The sequence below is a fragment of the Oikopleura dioica genome, chromosome 1, assembly GCF_907165135.1.
Source record: "Oikopleura dioica chromosome 1, OKI2018_I68_1.0, whole genome shotgun sequence".
Taxonomy (NCBI): domain Eukaryota; kingdom Metazoa; phylum Chordata; class Appendicularia; order Copelata; family Oikopleuridae; genus Oikopleura; species Oikopleura dioica.
Window position 1 is genome coordinate 7,417,319 of NC_137291.1, and position 17,957 is coordinate 7,435,275.

At 43.0% G+C, this 17,957-nt stretch overlaps 3 protein-coding genes, 1 long non-coding RNA gene and 1 other non-coding gene across 7 annotated transcripts; 3 read left to right on the forward strand and 2 right to left on the reverse strand.

The window, feature by feature from the left end:
* Positions 1–642: 642 nt before the first annotated feature.
* On the reverse strand, positions 643–2,024 carry LOC145695652 (uncharacterized). The gene is made up of 2 exons (XM_081772654.1): positions 1,189–2,024; positions 643–1,146 (listed from the first exon to the last, which is right to left on the reverse strand). The coding sequence occupies exons 1-2, from the start codon at positions 1,885–1,887 to the stop codon at positions 898–900; spliced, it is 948 nt and encodes a 315-aa protein (XP_081628780.1). The 5' UTR covers positions 1,888–2,024; the 3' UTR covers positions 643–897.
* A 1,552-nt stretch (positions 2,025–3,576) lies between these two features.
* Positions 3,577–3,648, forward strand: TRNAG-UCC (transfer RNA glycine (anticodon UCC)). The gene has a single exon. It is a non-coding gene; the product is annotated as a tRNA-Gly (tRNA).
* Positions 3,649–5,214: 1,566 nt separating this feature from the next.
* LOC145706230 (uncharacterized) lies at positions 5,215–6,682 on the reverse strand. 2 transcript variants are annotated; one of them, XM_081783741.1, is made up of 4 exons: positions 6,119–6,682; positions 5,862–6,076; positions 5,558–5,818; positions 5,215–5,506 (listed from the first exon to the last, which is right to left on the reverse strand). In XM_081783741.1, the coding sequence occupies exons 1-4, from the start codon at positions 6,184–6,186 to the stop codon at positions 5,292–5,294; spliced, it is 759 nt and encodes a 252-aa protein (XP_081639867.1). In that variant the 5' UTR covers positions 6,187–6,682; the 3' UTR covers positions 5,215–5,291. The 2 variants fall into 2 exon arrangements, with proteins under 2 accessions (XP_081639867.1, XP_081639866.1); XM_081783740.1 differs by having other exon boundaries at positions 5,215–5,518.
* A 74-nt stretch (positions 6,683–6,756) lies between these two features.
* On the forward strand, positions 6,757–10,004 carry LOC145709352 (endoplasmic reticulum-Golgi intermediate compartment protein 2-like). Of its 2 annotated transcripts, XM_081787044.1 has the most exons (7): positions 6,757–6,849; positions 8,398–8,578; positions 8,622–8,931; positions 8,975–9,266; positions 9,314–9,448; positions 9,488–9,591; positions 9,653–10,004. In XM_081787044.1, exons 2-7 carry the CDS (start codon positions 8,428–8,430, stop codon positions 9,792–9,794), a joined length of 1,134 nt encoding a protein of 377 aa, XP_081643170.1. In that variant the 5' UTR covers positions 6,757–6,849; positions 8,398–8,427; the 3' UTR covers positions 9,795–10,004. The 2 variants fall into 2 exon arrangements, with proteins under 2 accessions (XP_081643170.1, XP_081643162.1); XM_081787036.1 differs by lacking the exon at positions 6,757–6,849 and having other exon boundaries at positions 8,068–8,578.
* A 4,687-nt stretch (positions 10,005–14,691) lies between these two features.
* LOC145695634 (uncharacterized) lies at positions 14,692–15,876 on the forward strand. Its single transcript, XR_014133758.1, has 3 exons — positions 14,692–15,213; positions 15,512–15,618; positions 15,664–15,876. It is a non-coding gene; the product is annotated as an uncharacterized LOC145695634 (long non-coding RNA).
* Positions 15,877–17,957: the final 2,081 nt, after the last annotated feature.

Sequence of the window (17,957 nt, forward strand, 5' to 3'; positions counted from 1 at the left end):
ACCTTTACTTCACTGTCAGCGAGTAAATTTTGAAACTAATTTACGACGCTCACTATCACTTGCTTTATTTACAGTCAGATACAGGAGCGCAGTTTCGATCAACCAAGCATAGAAGATAGTCGCATTGAATGATGACATTGCCATCTTCGTTGTTTGAAAATTGAAACGCTAGGAAGGAAAATCGCGTCTTCTTTGTCTCCGGATCGCGCGGTAGAATTTCTACTGTATCGTCTAGTAGACAGCCATCTTCAATCATCGTCCAAATCACATTTGGTTGGTCTTCAGTAAATGCCCGGCAATTTGTTATCTTTTCGTGGCGTCAATGAATTTTCTAGAGCATTTTTGATAATGAATTGCTTTTGCAAATTTCAACACAGTTTTCCCCTCAAAAATTCCAAAGACCATGTATCATTTTGCTTACAATCCTCTAGCTGGTAATTCTAAACTAAAATTTAACCTATTTTGACATTGCGTGATTGATAATTGACATCGTGTAGATAAATGTAGGAGTTTATTGCAGTTTGCTGAACGTTTTCGGTCGTGAGCTCTGATGATGGTCTCACGACCGAAAACGTTCAGCAAACTGCAATAAACTCCTATATTTTGACATTATTTAGACTTCAAAAAAGTATTGATCGATCGTCTTCCGCAAAATAACGTTCTCAACCATTGGGCTTTCCGAGAAGATTTAATGGGTGCACCATTGCGCAAAGGTAACTAAAGTAGAAGTCAGTTGATCGCATACTGATTTTTAAAGGGGTCGTCTTCAAGCAAATCGAACTCAATCTCGACAATCTTTTACTGACACTTTTGTTCGTCACTTCTACCATCGGGTACTCAAGTTATGCCATAAGATCATTCTTCTGTACACAAAAAGAAGAGCCAAAACAAATAGTTCTACCGAAAAAGACGCCAAAAGAAGTTCCAACTAAAGAACCATCTGCTCATGGTGATACATGAAGAAATTTCCTCCCCATTCAATTTTATATAATTTAATAAATTCTTGACGCATTCCTGAACTGTTGCGTTGTACTCAACCGAGGCTTGGGCATATATAACTTGATTGACATAGAGAGTAGTTGCTTCTACGGTGAAATCTTTGTCGACGAAAAGTTGCATGTCCATTCTCGGCGTGTATGTCTCCGTCTAGTTGAATTAGCATAAATGCTGAATAATTGACGAACATACCTCAGCATTGAAGTACAACTCATCAATAGCATGGAACTCATCAGTCACTTCGAATTCGGTTTCAACAAGCTGCTCGCATTTTACTTCCAAATTCAGGTGTGGCATAACCGGTTTGATGACTGTCTCTTCGCTGATAAACGTCCTCAACACAGCTTTGTACTCAACCAGATCGCCATTTTCTCTAGGAACGATTCCACAGTCGGTAAATCCAATATCCCATCGCATATACGTTCCATTTCTCGATTCAGAAACAACCGAAGGGCACTTTTCATTATTGATAACGATATCATCAGCGGTGAGTCCATTGAGTTGACAAATCGGAATTTCAAGTGTCATGCTGTTCGAGTTGCACATGAAATTGGTAGATTGCTGCCGGTTGAAGCACTTTTTCCGGTCAAAAAGCGACGCGATTCGAGTAAAACTCATCCGCCAGATATTCATAAGCAAGTCTTCGTTTTCGTCTATGCATTGGCCTCCACCACAGATGGATGCATCCAATTTGTCATTCACCCATTTGGAAGTGAGGACAAAAATCTTATCAGGAGAGGAGTTTTCGTAAGCAATGCCCTTTAGCGGATTTCTCAGAAGCCAGAGGAACACAGAAGCATTACTGTCGTCTGGAGAAATCGTCGAAATCGTGGTATCCGAAGAAGTCGTACAGAAATTAGGAGTCGTAAAGAGAGACCCAAGCGTTGTCATGTAGCTCGCGGAATTCGCCAGATCTACATCTACGTGAGCCAGCCCATCTCTTAGATAGATGATTCTGAAGCTTTTGACCGGCAAGTTTCCATCTAAAACGGAGAAAATCCCATTCAATGTCCTAGTAATAACACCAATGAATCGATTGTCTCCACAAACTCTGTCCCTTGTGTCAACTGCGATTGTTACATCCAACGGACAAGTTTCTGCTGCCTTGCAAGTTTTCTCATCTTCGTCCAAAAATGAGCCACAAGGACAAGTGCATTCGATTTCGCCGAATCCTCTGTCGATACATTTGTGCGAGCATCCGCCGTTATTGAACAAGCAACTCGAATCGAGCTGCTTTCGATTGCAGGCAATTTCTTTGTCAGAACTCCATCGAATCGGCGAAGCAGCAAACTCTTCATACATGCAATATCTTCTCGCTGGTCCGTTCAATTTATATCCAGCCGAGCAAAAGGCCTGACAAACGGAGCCAACAGAGTTATCAGAAGTGCAGAAGACCAGTCCATTTTCAAGCTCTCCGATTTCTTCGCAACTGTATTGTTTTTGCTCGTCTGTGTATTCAGGAACTTTTTCAGAGCCTTATTCAATCGTCTGCAAATGACTTTTGAGGCATCAATCTCTACTCCATTCGATAGGGTGCATTTTCCAACGATACTTTTTATCAGAAAAATAAACACGATTTTCTTCATTTTTACTTTTGCTTATGTTTTTCTTCCACTGTTAGTTTTGTTTGAAGATTTGAGGTGGCGAAAAAGAGCACAATTACAGAAGCCTATTTTTTAATCTCCGTAAAGGTTGATAGCTCAGCGATGAATTTCATGCCCGACTTACCGTATTTGAAGTTGAATGTATTAGCTAAGAATTTTTTCTTGGGTTGGAATGTGGCAATTAAAGAGAGCCCAAAACACACGTCCGCCGGTACGCTGCGTGTTTTAGCGGCCGTACACATCCACATCAGGTGATTTGATGATGTTCGAATGCCGGATGGCAGCTGGTGAACACCGCCACCACCACGAGTTTGGGTAATCTCGAGTAGCATTTTTTCACACGCGCTGAAATCGCTTTTCTTGAGAGAGAATTCAAGGAGCGCGCTTTTCTATAGAAAATATGGGCGAGAAGTACACTTGTGCCCAAACAGACGGGATTTGGGCACACACTACAGGCGACTACATGCGAGAGGCGATTTCCGCAGCTCCAAAGAGCTGAGAGAGCTTTGAAAAACAGAGAAACTTGGAGCTGAAAAAGCGTCATTTTATATTATGCAACTTGTTTTTAAGCCCCTATGGTTGCATAGTTTTAAAGTGATGTTGATTTTCTCCACTTATCGACAGAAAAAATGCCAAATAATTTGTTTAAAATAAACTTTATTCAACCACATGCATATAAAATCCTTTTATAAATACAACTTCAAACTTCATCTGCCACAAGTTTTCCACAAGAACCATAAGTGTAGAAAAATCCAAAGAACGTAAACACGAAGCTCAGTACAAACCCTAAGATTTTCGAATTTACCATTTGCCAGCGAAAATGATTACTTACAGGCAATCATGGAGGTATAAATAGCGAGTTGAAGATTGATTCTAGCGTTGAACATCAAAACTTTCAAGGGTCGTCAAAACCTGTTTTTTCTCATCCCTTTTTGGTACTTGTCAATATATAGGCAAATAATGGCGACCCTCCCAAGCGTTGGTGGTGTAATGGTCAGCATTGATGCCTTCCAAGCATTAGATCCGGGTTCGATTCCCGGCCATCGCACACTTTTTTCATTCTTCCGAGCAATTTTACGACCCTTTCCTGAAATCCCTCGTTCCGGCAGTGGAGCAAAGTACATTACACAAGGCATTACAAGCAAATAGATGATTCCCTAAACAAATTTTAATATTTTTGAAGCATTTTAGCGCCGCGCTATTTGATTTACCAAGCAGGAGAGGATAAATTGGACCAAGACAGAGGCGCGGAAAAGGGCGAAATCGTCAGAATTGACTGTTCGGTCGGTGTCTTGCTGCCTCAGGTAAGAGATGATAAGGAGTAGGCAGGAGACGAAAGCTGCGAAGACGATGATGTAATTGATGGCCGTCAACAAGTTCCGCGCGAAAACTAAAGATGACAGTAATGGTAAACTGCTTTGAAAGAAAGGCAAATTGGAATAAATCGATAATATTAAACTCCATAGTATGGAGTCCATACTATCCTAGAGCCAGACTGTTTTGCTTCGTCGATATGGCGTCAAGTTTATATAAACCTCCGCTAATAATTTTCAACAAATGTGGACCCGACAACAGACGGAAACTTTTACAACTTACCGATACAACACATCCTGTTCTTCGAGCGCTTTCTAGTTCCCCGTCTTACATCATCCTCCTCCTCGTGAGGTCCACCTCGTTTTCTAAAAATTTCGAGCTTATTCTGAAATTCTTACGGTTGCATAAAAGGACTCGCTCCTTCAAAATCAATGTAGCGTTTTTCATGCGCTGGCGAATTTCAATTGAAAATCTGGCGCACCTGTATCGGGCAGGCGGGGATTCCATCTCGTCGACTTCTGTTCTGTCATCGGCGATGACTTTTGCTTTCTTCCAACTTTCGCAGCAGCAGATGATGTGCTTTCCTTTTGCGAAGATGCTTGAGGTGTAGTGGAGAATTGTAAGAAGCGCTAGAAAAAGATGGTTTTTCAAGTATCTAGCCCTCTTTCGGTGTTTTAGAATCTCTTCTTGATAAAAATTCTGTTATTATTTTGGTACCTGGGACAAGTTGAACCCAAGCAATCACAAAAATCGTCGAGTAAACATCTTGGAAGGGCTTCCCCGTGTGATAATTTCCATCACACTCCAAAAACGATCCATAAATCTCTGCCAAATTACTTGGCTCCTGCTCTTGCACAGTCGGTAAACTGGTAGTACTAGTAATAGCAGTGGTACTATTTGCCATTATACAAAAAGAACAACTTTCACAGCCTCTCCTCTGATTTTCGTACCTAGCAACTACAAACTACAACTGAGAAAAGCGAGCTGCTGATCAGTTTGATTTTCAGTGATTCTACTTTTGTGCTGGAATAAAACACTTTTGACTTTTTCTGTTTGCGATGCATTGTGATCGGGAATCCGGTCGACAGGACGGATTTGCTCACTTTTCAGAGCAAAGTTGATTTTCGAAGCTGGACCCGTTGTCAACATAAAGGCGATTCTCCAGGGAATTATGGAGAGGAACAAAGCAGACCGGATGTAGGAGGCGATAGTTGACTGATTTGCGGCCGACAATGAAAAGTACTTGGCGAGAAGTTCATAAATGACTTACGAAATGTAAAGAAAGAGTTCAAATTTGTTATCATCATTTTATTCTTTTCTAAACGATTCAAAATCAGACCTTATGCAATAGTGGCGAACTAGCACCCAGGAAAATAATCAATGAGTTTTGTAGACATCTTTGACAGTGAAGTAGGCCCGGCAGTTTGGACACTTCTTCTCATGGAGGGCCGCGATGCAGTAAAAGCAGAACTTGTGCGCGCAAGGGATAATGATTGCTTCTTGGCGGTCGTCATCGTAGGGATGTAGGCAGATCCTGCACTGATGTTTCTCGTTCACTTCATCGTGTCTTGCTTTCTTAGCTGCAGGCCATTCTGAATATAAAACTTATCATAATATGAAATCATAAAATATCTTTAAGATACCATGACGCTGAAAGGCAACTTTGGTAACAAGAAGCACTCGTTTTTCACTTTTTTCATGCAAACTCCTCAGTTTGCAGACGTTCAACGCAGTAGATTTGCATTTATCTTCTGCCGTTAAAACATTCTCTTGAGCTTTTTTCAATGATTCGCGCGCTGATCGCAGTTCTCTTTTGGCAAAGAAGGACGCTGTCAAAGAAGAATGTCTTTCTTTTTTCGTTTGTAGATAGATCTTGTTGATTATTTCGTGCTCGTCTTTTGCAGCTTTCAAACTTATTAGTGTCAAGATTTTAAAGCAAAAAGTTACCAATAAAATCATAAGGTTCTTTCGCCAAAGCGGCCTCACAACAAGATCCAATGAAGAATTCTCGAAAAGAGAGTTTCTCCGCTCCACAGTTTTCTGCACGACATTTGAATGTTGCGTCCGACTCTCGGAAAATGGTGTCTTCCTTCGGATAATTTAATTCCTTGCATCCCTCGCAGAATCTTCTTCCTCTGATCACACCCGTAGATTCGCATGGACTAAGGAACGCAATAAAAATGGGAAATAAAGAGGAATATTACTCGTCGCAGTTAAAACACTTTCCAAAGTTCCCGTACGACGTAACGAATTCTTCTAGCCGCCGAAACATTCTCTCGTGGGATTATATTCACTTATAATTTTATTGCCGGATCTCCCGAAATTTCTGACTTTTGCGCTTTTGTGATACATTAGTAGCAAGTCTAGAAATGAAACCATTGACACTGTTTTTTTTATGTTTCCGACAACTGGGGAGTCTATGTTCTCCGACCAGAGAAGTCGCAGAGAGTTCCCGAGGGTACCAAAATGTAGCTTAGGGTCTGATCTGTGGCGTAGGGACACTGAGCAAATGTCAATGTCACGTGATCTTTGACAAATGACGTCATCAACCCGAAAATACCCGATTTCGCCAATTTTAACCTCATATTGGGAGTCTATGTTCTCGGAGTACAATCATCGTACAGCGTCTCAAAGGGGCTCAAATGAGAGCTAAAGCTCTATTCTGTGGCGTAGGGGGGTTAAGATAATCTCAGGATATACTCATCCTTTTTTTACAGAGGGTCGATAATGACGTCGGAAACATAAAAAAAACAGTGTCATTGCTTCCATCCACCAGGCCTTCAAAGCACCATCTTTCAAAACGGATCATCTAAATTTCCACGAGCGCTGATTGGCTACGCGTCGCCAATAAAACTGGCTTTCCAGCGCCAGCTCATCCTCGGTGGCAAATTAGAGAAAATTTACAAAATGAAAACTTGACAAATATCGGGGCACTCTCTCTTGCCCCTAACACTCGCCAGCACCGGATCTCGCTAGCACTTTTCACTCGCCTGCACTTTCCTCGAAAGAAAGTGCAGGAGAGTTTTTGGTGCAGATGAGAGTCGGTGCAGGAGAGTCTTTCACTTTGCGTGGGCGGTGGAAAATATTTTTTTTTATAATTTACAATACTTGAAATTTTAAAATTTGTTTATATCAAATTTTGATAAATTACAGTACTTCGGAAAAGTAAATAAAGAAACCAGTAATGCATAAATAATTTCTTTATTTAGTTTCTTCTCGAGAAGCTGATTTTTTGCTCAAAAATATCCAGTCTCGTAGACTCAAACAAAAATTACTTCTATTTTTCTGAATAATTTATTGATTATTTACCGTTTCTTTGTAAAAATAACATTTTTATGTATAAAATTGTACACAAAAATAAATATGAGGAAAATTCATACCTTTCCTCACCCTTTATCCGCAGTCTTAGCATTTATTTCGGATTTCGCCGCACGCGCACGCACGTGCACGCGAGAATTTTGCGTTTTTTGGAACTCTGATTCTTAAGGATATAGCCTATGAAATTGAACTTTCATAGCGCCCAAATGCGACGTCGGATCATTTTATTTCAAAAGCAATCCCAACTAAAAATGTACGCAAAACTCGATTATGGTACTTTTTTAAAATTTTTCATTTGAAATTCTCTCTGTAGAGCGTTTTGAAATCTTACGATCGCGATTTCTCGAAATTTTTACATTAAATCGGTCGAGTTTTTTTGATAGAAAGGTAATCTAGACCCTTATCTACAAAATTGTGGTTTCGGTTTTCTCTAATTCCGACAAAAACCGATTATAGAGCCATTTCCATGAGGCTTCCTCGGCGCGTGAATAGTGTAAAAAACGCTCCGCTGGGTGCTCAATCTCTCGACTCCTCTTTCCCGAGAGAAACTGCGCGTTTGAAAGAGCGCTCTGATTGGTTTGACCCAAAAAAGCGCGCATGGAAGAAAAACAGAAGCAAGAAAGAGGAAAACACTAGAATGAAAATTTGCCCGAGATTGAAAAATTTTCAGCCACAATATTCTAGTTTATCATTTTGCTAATGCAGTCATGGATTTTGTTTTAGCGATTTAATGTAAAAATTTCGAGAAATCGCGATCGTAAGATTTCAAAACGCTCTACAGAGAGAATTTCAAATGAAAAATTTTAAAAAAGTACCATAATCGAGTTTTGCGTACATTTTTAGTTGGGATTGCTTTTGAAATAAAATGATCCGACGTCGCATTTGGGCGCTATGAAAGTTCAATTTCATAGGCTATATCCTTAATATGAGTAACAAAAAGTTCTACCAAAATCAGGTTGAGAAAATTTTCTCACTAATAAATATATTCGATAAGTTCGCCCGCCCACGCAAAGTTAAAAACTCTCCTGCACCGACTCTCATCTGCACCAAAAACTCTTCTGCACTTTCTTGCTAAGAAAGCGCAGGTGAGTGAAAAGTGCTAGCGAGATCTGGTGCTAGCGAGTGTCTGGGGCAAGAGAGAGTGCTCCACAAATATCGTTTTTACAACCAGTACTGCCCAATCGAATACTAGAAAATGAGCGGGCTTAGGAGAAGAAACATAGCTCCAAGCGAGCCAGAGGAAGAAAATTCAACTTTTTTGGAGAAATTTAGAGAACTCGATGCATTTACGAAAATTACAGAAGAAGCCGAAGCGCCAAAAACGTCCCAGGGAGGCTTTTGCACCGGTATTGATGTTTTTTCAAAAATAGAGTCTATTCAGCCTTTCAGTGATTACGTTTTCCGTGATGTTGCTCCTCTTGCTGGGCGAAATGACGGTCTGGTTTACGACGACAAAGATCAAATACGAATTTGACGTCGATTCGGACTACGAGTCGAAGATGCATCTCAACATGGACATTACTTTCAACTCTCCTTGTCACATGATCAGCGCCGATATCGCCGATTCTTCGGGCGACGCATGGGGCTACAACTTTCAAATTCAAGAAGACGCCGCCGAATTTGAGCTTTCCAAAGAAAAAGCGCTGGAAAGAGCGAAGTTGTTGAAGATGAAGGAATCTATGACCGATCCGAATATGCGGTGAATTTAACTTGAGGAAGGAATTCTTAACGAGGGTTTTTAGGGATCAGCTTTTGCGAGAAGGTCACGATGTCCAACACTTAGAATTGAGTCGCGCAAAGAACAAGAAAATGATGGATCAGGGAATGATGCATAAAGTTGTCCAAATCAACCTAGACCCAAGCGAACCGCAAGGCTGCCGCGTCTGGGGATCGATAGAATTACAAAAAATCGCTGGAACGATCAAAATCAGCGGCGGAGGAGTGGGTGGCATTCCTGGTCTCCCAGGTGGCTTAGACGCGATCATGGGGATGTTCATGATGCCGATGATGGGCATGGGTGCGCAGATTCAAGATGTAAGACGAAATCTTCATTTGCATTTTTGTAACGACTGCTCTTTCAGGGCAAAAAGGCTAATTTCAGCCATAGAATCGATCATTTTTCCTTCGGGGATCCTTCAAGCGGACTTGTTTACGGACTTGACGGCGATATTCAGATTCAAGAGAAAGAGACGGACGATACAACTTACGTTGTCAAGGTACAGCGAAAACCGAGGTTCGAGAATCACTCTGTTTAGGTCGTTCCTACTGACCTGAAGACCTTCAAATTTCAGCAGAAAGCGTACCAATACGCGGTAACCCAGCACGTTGGCAAATCTGAGAAACCAGGCGTCACCATCAAGTACGTCTTTGAGCCCCTTTCCAAAGGGCGCTTACGGCTTTTAGGTTATTGGATTGTTAAGGTACGACTTTTCCGGTCTTGGGGTCAGCATCACCGAGTACCGTGAGAGTTTCGTCGGGCTTTTGACACGATTAGCGGGAATTTTAGGAGGTATCGCTGCCTCCTCAGGAATCCTTGCAAATGTGCTCAATGCACTAAGCTGATTACTGTTAGAGTTCTACTGGACTGAACTCGCAACGATTTTCCGAAAGAGGATATTTGAACTCTTCAAGAAATTTCATTAACTATTCATATTTTCTGTAGCATCTGTACCTTCCTGTACGTATTTCGCTCTACTCCATCTACGTTTTTAGCATTCGAATGACCACGCAGATGATCGAGAATAAAATTATTTATATATTCAAACCGAACACTTGTCGATGAACGTATTTCTAATTTTGCCATGGAAATTTTCGTTAGACAAATGTCGATTTTGAATTTCATTTATTTCTCATTATGTTACGTTGTATTCGTTTTCTCTTTGGAACAAACCAAGGGAGGAAAGATAGGTACGATCGAAAGAGGACAGTTGGTCGGAGTTGAGGATGAGATTGCAAATTTCGACTTCTTCGCGGGAAGCAGTCGGCTCTCCAGCCATTGTTCTACCTAAGCTGGACCTGGAAAGGTCGCTCTTGAGACTGGTGAGGGCAGACATTAGGTATTCTTTACGAAAGTTATAAATTGTAGACCAGACTCGGCTCATTTTCGTTAAACGACTTGCGAGATGGTTGAGGGCACATCAATCCTAACTTTTCCTATATTTCGCAAGTCTTTTTCCTTCAGAATTTTCGGCGCTATGTGTAGGAGTCTGAAGTAGACCATTCCCTTGTCTATCTTTGGCAGGGTGGGGAAAGGTCTACGGCACAGCACGGCACGGCACTGCGGCACGGACACGGCACGGCACGTGCCGTGCCGTGCCGCTCCATTCAGTGAATTTCAGTTTGGACACGGCACGGTGCCGCGGCACTGGGGTTAGGGTTAGGCGCAGCCCCGTTCCTTGATTTTTAAATTTAAGGGGCTTGACGGCCCTTCGGGCCGTTTCAGCCCCGTTCCTTGATTTTTAAATTTAAGGGGCTTGACGGCCCTTCGGGCCGTTTCAGCCCCGTTCCTTGATTTTTAAATTTAAGGGCTTGACGGCCCTTCGGGCCGTTTCAGCCCCGTTCCTTGATTTTTAAATTTAAGGGGCTTGACGGCCCTTCGGGCCGTTTCAGCCCCGTTCCTTGATTTTTAAATTTAAGGGGCTTGACGGCCCTTCGGGCCGTTTCAGCCCCGTTCCTTGATTTTAAATTTAAGGGCTTGACGGCCCTTCGGGCCGTTTCAGCCCCGTTCCTTGATTTTTAAATTTAAGGGGCTTGACGGCCCTTCGGGCCGTTTCAGCCCCGTTCCTTGATTTTTAAATTTAAGGGCTTGACGGCCCTTCGGGCCGTTTCAGCCCCGTTCCTTGATTTTTAAATTTAAGGGGCTTGACGGCCCTTCGGGCCGTTTCAGCCCCGTTCCTTGATTTTAAATTTAAGGGGCTTGACGGCCCTTCGGGCCGTTTCAGCCCCGTTCCTTGATTTTTAAATTTAAGGGGCTTGACGGCCCTTCGGGCCGTTTCAGCCCCGTTTCTTGATTTTTAAATTTAAGGGGCTTGACGGCCCTTCGGGCCGTTTCAGCCCCGTTCCTTGATTTTTAAATTTAAGGGGCTTGACGGCCCTTCGGGCCGTTTCAGCCCCGTTCCTTGATTTTTAAATTTAAGGGGCTTGACGGCCCTTCGGGCCGTTTCAGCCCCGTTCCTTGATTTTTAAATTTAAGGGGCTTGACGGCCCTTCGGGCCGTTTCAGCCCCGTTCCTTGATTTTTAAATTTAAGGGCTTGACGGCCCTTCGGGCCGTTTCAGCCCCGTTCCTTGATTTTTAAATTTAAGGGCTTGACGGCCCTTCGGGCCGTTTCAGCCCCGTTCCTTGATTTTTAAATTTAAGGGGCTTGACGGCCCTTCGGGCCGTTTCAGCCCCGTTCCTTGATTTTTAAATTTAAGGGGCTTGACGGCCCTTCGGGCCGTTTCAGCCCCGTTCCTTGATTTTTAAATTTAAGGGGCTTGACGGCCCTTCGGGCCGTTTCAGCCCCGTTCCTTGATTTTTAAATTTAAGGGGCTTGACGGCCCTTCGGGCCGTTTCAGCCCCGTTCCTTGATTTTTAAATTTAAGGGCTTGACGGCCCTTCGGGCCGTTTCAGCCCCGTTCCTTGATTTTTAAATTTAAGGGCTTGACGGCCCTTCGGGCCGTTTCAGCCCCGTTCCTTGATTTTAAATTTAAGGGCTTGACGGCCCTTCGGGCCGTTTCAGCCCCGTTCCTTGATTTTTAAATTTAAGGGGCTTGACGGCCCTTCGGGCCGTTTCAGCCCCGTTCCTTGATTTTTAAATTTAAGGGGCTTGACGGCCCTTCGGGCCGTTTCAGCCCCGTTCCTTGATTTTAAATTTAAGGGGCTTGACGGCCCTTCGGGCCGTTTCAGCCCCGTTCCTTGATTTTTAAATTTAAGGGGCTTGACGGCCCTTCGGGCCGTTTCAGCCCCGTTCCTTGATTTTTAAATTTAAGGGGCTTGACGGCCCTTCGGGCCGTTTCAGCCCCGTTCCTTGATTTTTAAATTTAAGGGCTTGACGGCCCTTCGGGCCGTTTCAGCCCCGTTCCTTGATTTTTAAATTTAAGGGGCTTGACGGCCCTTCGGGCCGTTTCAGCCCCGTTCCTTGATTTTTAAATTTAAGGGGCTTGACGGCCCTTCGGGCCGTTTCAGCCCCGTTCCTTGATTTTTAAATTTAAGGGGCTTGACGGCCCTTCGGGCCGTTTCAGCCCCGTTCCTTGATTTTTAAATTTAAGGGCTTGACGGCCCTTCGGGCCGTTTCAGCCCCGTTCCTTGATTTTTAAATTTAAGGGGCTTGACGGCCCTTCGGGCCGTTTCAGCCCCGTTCCTTGATTTTTAAATTTAAGGGGCTTGACGGCCCTTCGGGCCGTTTCAGCCCCGTTCCTTGATTTTTAAATTTAAGGGGCTTGACGGCCCTTCGGGCCGTTTCAGCCCCGTTCCTTGATTTTTAAATTTAAGGGGCTTGACGGCCCTTCGGGCCGTTTCAGCCCCGTTCCTTGATTTTTAAATTTAAGGGGCTTGACGGCCCTTCGGGCCGTTTCAGCCCCGTTCCTTGATTTTAAATTTAAGGGCTTGACGGCCCTTCGGGCCGTTTCAGCCCCGTTCCTTGATTTTTAAATTTAAGGGCTTGACGGCCCTTCGGGCCGTTTCAGCCCCGTTCCTTGATTTTTAAATTTAAGGGGCTTGACGGCCCTTCGGGCCGTTTCAGCCCCGTTCCTTGATTTTTAAATTTAAGGGGCTTGACGGCCCTTCGGGCCGTTTCAGCCCCGTTCCTTGATTTTTAAATTTAAGGGCTTGACGGCCCTTCGGGCCGTTTCAGCCCCGTTCCTTGATTTTTAAATTTAAGGGGCTTGACGGCCCTTCGGGCCGTTTCAGCCCCGTTCCTTGATTTTTAAATTTAAGGGCTTGACGGCCCTTCGGGCCGTTTCAGCCCCGTTCCTTGATTTTTAAATTTAAGGGGCTTGACGGCCCTTCGGGCCGTTTCAGCCCCGTTCCTTGATTTTAAATTTAAGGGCTTGACGGCCCTTCGGGCCGTTTCAGCCCCGTTCCTTGATTTTTAAATTTAAGGGGCTTGACGGCCCTTCGGGCCGTTTCAGCCCCGTTCCTTGATTTTAAATTTAAGGGGCTTGACGGCCCTTCGGGCCGTTTCAGCCCCGTTCCTTGATTTTAAATTTAAGGGCTTGACGGCCCTTCGGGCCGTTTCAGCCCCGTTCCTTGATTTTTAAATTTAAGGGCTTGACGGCCCTTCGGGCCGTTTCAGCCCCGTTCCTTGATTTTTAAATTTAAGGGCTTGACGGCCCTTCGGGCCGTTTCAGCCCCGTTCCTTGATTTTTAAATTTAAGGGGCTTGACGGCCCTTCGGGCCGTTTCAGCCCCGTTCCTTGATTTTTAAATTTAAGGGCTTGACGGCCCTTCGGGCCGTTTCAGCCCCGTTCCTTGATTTTAAATTTAAGGGGCTTGACGGCCCTTCGGGCCGTTTCAGCCCCGTTCCTTGATTTTTAAATTTAAGGGCTTGACGGCCCTTCGGGCCGTTTCAGCCCCGTTCCTTGATTTTAAATTTAAGGGCTTGACGGCCCTTCGGGCCGTTTCAGCCCCGTTCCTTGATTTTTAAATTTAAGGGGCTTGACAATGGCAGGGAACTCTGAGGTGATCAATTTCAGTTACTTCCCAAACCCCACCCTCCCCCATTAACTGTTAAAATACAATTTATCCAGGTTTTTATTCAAATTATGGTTTTTTTTTTCAGATTTCAAAAAAAAAATTTCAAAATTTTTCGAAAATAATTTTTCACGAAATTTCTCGGCCGATACATACGGTGCAGACGAATTGATCAAGTTAAATTTTATTCAAATATTTTTGAGTGTTTTTTACGAGAAAAAAAGGAAAAAACTGTGCCGTGCCGTGCTGTGCCGTGTCCCGGCACGCGTTCTTAAATTTTTTGCCGTGCCGTGCCGTGCCGTGCCGCGGCACAGGAATTTTCGGTGTGCCGTGCCGTGCCGGTGCCGTTGAATTTTCTTAAGACATTCCCCACCCTGATCTTTGGGATGAGTGGAATCTGTTTCACCACGCGGAGCATTTTCCCACAGCTGAAGATTTCCATCAACAAATCGAAGAGGATTTTCTTTTCATGCTCGTTCCCTGACAGCTCGTCGAGAAACTCTTCCACTGTTTTATCTCTCCTTTTTAAGAGTTGTGAAAAATGGTAAAATTTGATGAAATTCTTTTGTTTTTGAAACTCTTTCTGAAGTATCTTGAGCAGAGTTGATGTTTTGCGTCTAAATCGATATCGGCTAGTAGAAGAGTTCTTAGCATCTCGCTCTGGAGGAGAAATTCACCATTATCTTTCGTAAGATGCAAGGCCAACAAACGGATTTCAAAATGAAGGACATTATATTTGAAATTCTAATGAAAGAACAGACTCATTCGAAATCCCCACAGGAAAATATACTCGTCACCAAATTAGCATTTTCTTAATCTGTCTCATTCTATGAAATCCGTTTCTTTGCCCATCTACGCAATCTTTCCCCATCTGGTTTGTATGACATCTTCATGCTAACAGCAAGATAGACCAAATAACCCAGAGGATCGTCCAAGTCGCTACTTGATTCGATGTTTTCAAGACAGGTCAAACAGAATTGCTCATCTTCGTTTCTGCTGGCGAAATCAAGCGCGAACAACAGCCTGAAGATTATCGTTTCTTTATTGTTTGAAGTTGACACTTACCCAAATCGGCCGGGATTTTTGGCGTATTCTTTGAATGTTCTCCCGTGCGTCGTTAAAGAAACTGTTTCCAGGATCAATTTGAAGATTACATCTCCTGTTTTGAGTGAATGAAAAACGGATTTATCCAATTTATTTTGAATGAGAGGAGACAATTTCTAGAGCTAAACAGAAACAATATCGTTATTTCAAAGTCCACGCACTCGGCGGAACAAAATGGGCTTCCGGAGGCGGAAGGCTTTTAAAAAGGTATGAAATTCTGTGAACAGGGAATATATACGGATTTCCCGAAAAGCAGTTTATCACACTTGACATTCATTGATTCAAAAATTTATACAACTCTATGAAGACATGTGCCTTTGATTCACTGATAAGACACATTTTTATCAGACGGTAAAAGTAGAAGTGCCGGCAAATGTGAATAATACGGCCCGAAAGGCATTTATTTATTGAAAATTCTATCATATAAAATGCAATGTTGAGCGTTGTCAAACGTTCCGTTATAATTTTTCTTATAAATTTCTTCAAGATTATTGAGATTTTTCAGGCGCTAAGAGAAGCTACTGGGGCAAATGCGACCGATGATTCCTCCAAGCTGGAGAAAGATCAGTCTCCACCGCCGAGTCGGGGGTTTAGCCAGCATCTTATCGATGGGTATGTTAATTTCTCACATAATGTTGAGGAACTAATTATTTTTAGAAATTACGCAGTTGCCCTGGACATATTTTTAATGGTAATTTTCTTCGGAATCTGCTTTTGCTGGTCGATTTTCCTGATTGTCATGAAAATGTAAAGAAAAAAATCGTTTCACTGTTCCTATTACTTCAAAAGTTTCCTCACTCCAATTGCCAAGTTGTGTATCTAAAAGTCTGTCCAGGCGAATGACGCGATCAATAAATTGTTCTTCGATCATAGCAAACTCTTTTCCAAGCTTCAAGAAGATTCCCTTTGGTAGCAATGCCCTAATGCTGGGGTACATATTGTCACAGCCGATCTTTTTTGAGGATTCTAAAGACAATGAGGCTCTGGTAGCGTCCACCGTGACGCATTTCGCGTAGAGAGAGTACCAACCGCAAAATCGTCAAAGCCTCTTTCATGGAGGGCAACCATGAGCCGATTCGAAATCCCATCACCTGAGAACAGATTTTCAGAAAATATAGCTTCCCATTCAGTGGCATCTCGACCTTTTGCGCTGACAACGATTTGATAAGGCTCAGCGGGTGATTTGTATCCATGGCGATGTTTATCACGATGTCTCTGATGATTTCGTCCTCTATTTCGTCCAAAAGTCGCATGGATAAATAGCTGATGGAGATGAACTGCTGCGTCTTCCATTCGATATCATCATCAAGGACCCAAACTGACGGGTCGAGAATCGTCGTAATGAGCTCAAGAAAGTCTCTTTTCGACATTAACCGATTGCACCAGTGAAGAGAAGCGCCTATGCAAAAAGATGTATGAACTGGATCTTCGTACATTTGGTCCATCCATAATCTTATACGCTTATAAGGGAGTTTTTGTACGTTTCCGATTCTAACATATGAAAGAATATCTTCTATATAAATATATACAATTTATAAGCGTTTCCTGGACATCTTGGCAATCTCATCTGAGCTCTTGAAGAGCGGAAACTCGGGCTTTCGGGGATAAAATAATGCGATTTTCTATGACTAGAGAGGAATCTAAGTTCACCGAATTTCAAGCTGTTCAATTTTCCATATTTGAACCTCGAGATATTTGAAAATATTGATATGAACCCCTTCTTTCCGAACAGTGCTATTTTTTCGATTATCGATAGAAGTAAGGTCCCACTTTCCGGCGCAGGGCCGCGAAAATGGCTCGCTTCCAAGTCTCCATTTTCATCCGAAAAGAGTCCGACGATGTGATGCACTGAAGCCGTGTTTTTATGGAATTGATGGAAGTGGAATTAATACTTACAAGCGGGGATAACGCTGTTATAGTAGTATTTGTCGAAGAAAGGCATTTCTTCTTGACTAATGACAATATCAATTATCAGACTAAATTCGAGCTCCTTATCATAATAGGAAGCCTTTATCGCGGTAAAAACAGGAGCTCTTTCCTGAGAAAATTCAAACAAGTGGATATTTCCATGCAATTCGGGTTTTCCTTGAAGCTGAAGAGGTAGTCTCCAACGATGTCCATAAAATCCATCTGCAAAAAATCGTCCAGCATTCCTGGAAATTTTAAAACACAAACGCGGAGCACTGAAAACTCTCCAGAGGAAGCCTTATTTGGTGATATTCGACGCCTGTTCTGTCCCTTAGTGGAACATATAATCCTCAGTGGAAACTTATCGATAGACTACTCGTGCCGAAGACGTGCGCAGTCTCAAAAAATATGATATATAAATAGGGTTATATCACTTTCCTTGGCTCTCAGCCGATTCAAGATAGCTGGAATGGACTTAAAATTGATGAAAAACCAGTTTATTACTTTAAGTACCTGTTTGAAGAACTTTTGATCGATCTCTCCTGGTGGAATGTTGTGAATGATCATGCACATCCAGCTGAGGTCCTGATCTCCGATGTCATCCGTAGTTAGGATTTGCTTGAGGACAGCAGATGCAAAGCCATCTTTGAGATTGACAGGCATCTTGAGGAGATGGAGGGCTTTCATAAATCCCGGCCGGAAAGTGAAGAATGGAGAAGTCATGACCACATCTTCGATATCTTCTCGTAGATGATGAAGCAGACCACTGTATCTCTCAAGTGGGTAGTGCTCTTCTTTGATATTCGTAAAAACAGTGGCGAGAAAGACGACGCCTTCTTGCATCGGAATCGTATGCTTTTCGATCTTCGATATAGTTTCCTTCGTAAACGCGTCTTTTCCGCGCTCATGAGTAATTCGTATTTCGAGAAAGGCGAATTTAAGACTTGCAATCATTCTCTGAATCCTTAGTCCTGATCCTTTTTAGAATGAAAGAAAATTCTTAAACGAAATTTATGCGGATAAGACTTCGATCTTCCGCGGAA

Bases quoted from the DNA above. Each gene is read 5' to 3' on its own strand.
- LOC145706230 (XM_081783740.1), bottom strand. From the start codon at position 6,186: ATGTTTCGGCGGCTAGAAGAATTCGTTACGTCGTACGGGAACTTTGGA. The intron at 6,077-6,118 runs GTAATATTCCTC...TGCGTTCCTTAG, and splicing joins AAGTGTTTTAACTGCGACGA to TCCATGCGAATCTACGGGTG. The intron at 5,519-5,557 runs GTATCTTAAAGA...TATTATGATAAG, and splicing joins AGTTGCCTTTCAGCGTCATG to TTTTATATTCAGAATGGCCT.
- LOC145695652 (XM_081772654.1), bottom strand. From the start codon at position 1,887: ATGACAACGCTTGGGTCTCTCTTTACGACTCCTAATTTCTGTACGACT. The intron at 1,147-1,188 runs GTATGTTCGTCA...TAATTCAACTAG, and splicing joins AGTTGTACTTCAATGCTGAG to ACGGAGACATACACGCCGAG.
- LOC145709352 (XM_081787044.1), top strand. From the start codon at position 8,428: ATGAGCGGGCTTAGGAGAAGAAACATAGCTCCAAGCGAGCCAGAGGAA. The intron at 9,449-9,487 runs GTACAGCGAAAA...CACTCTGTTTAG, and splicing joins ATACAACTTACGTTGTCAAG to GTCGTTCCTACTGACCTGAA. The intron at 9,592-9,652 runs GTACGTCTTTGA...TGGATTGTTAAG, and splicing joins AAACCAGGCGTCACCATCAA to GTACGACTTTTCCGGTCTTG.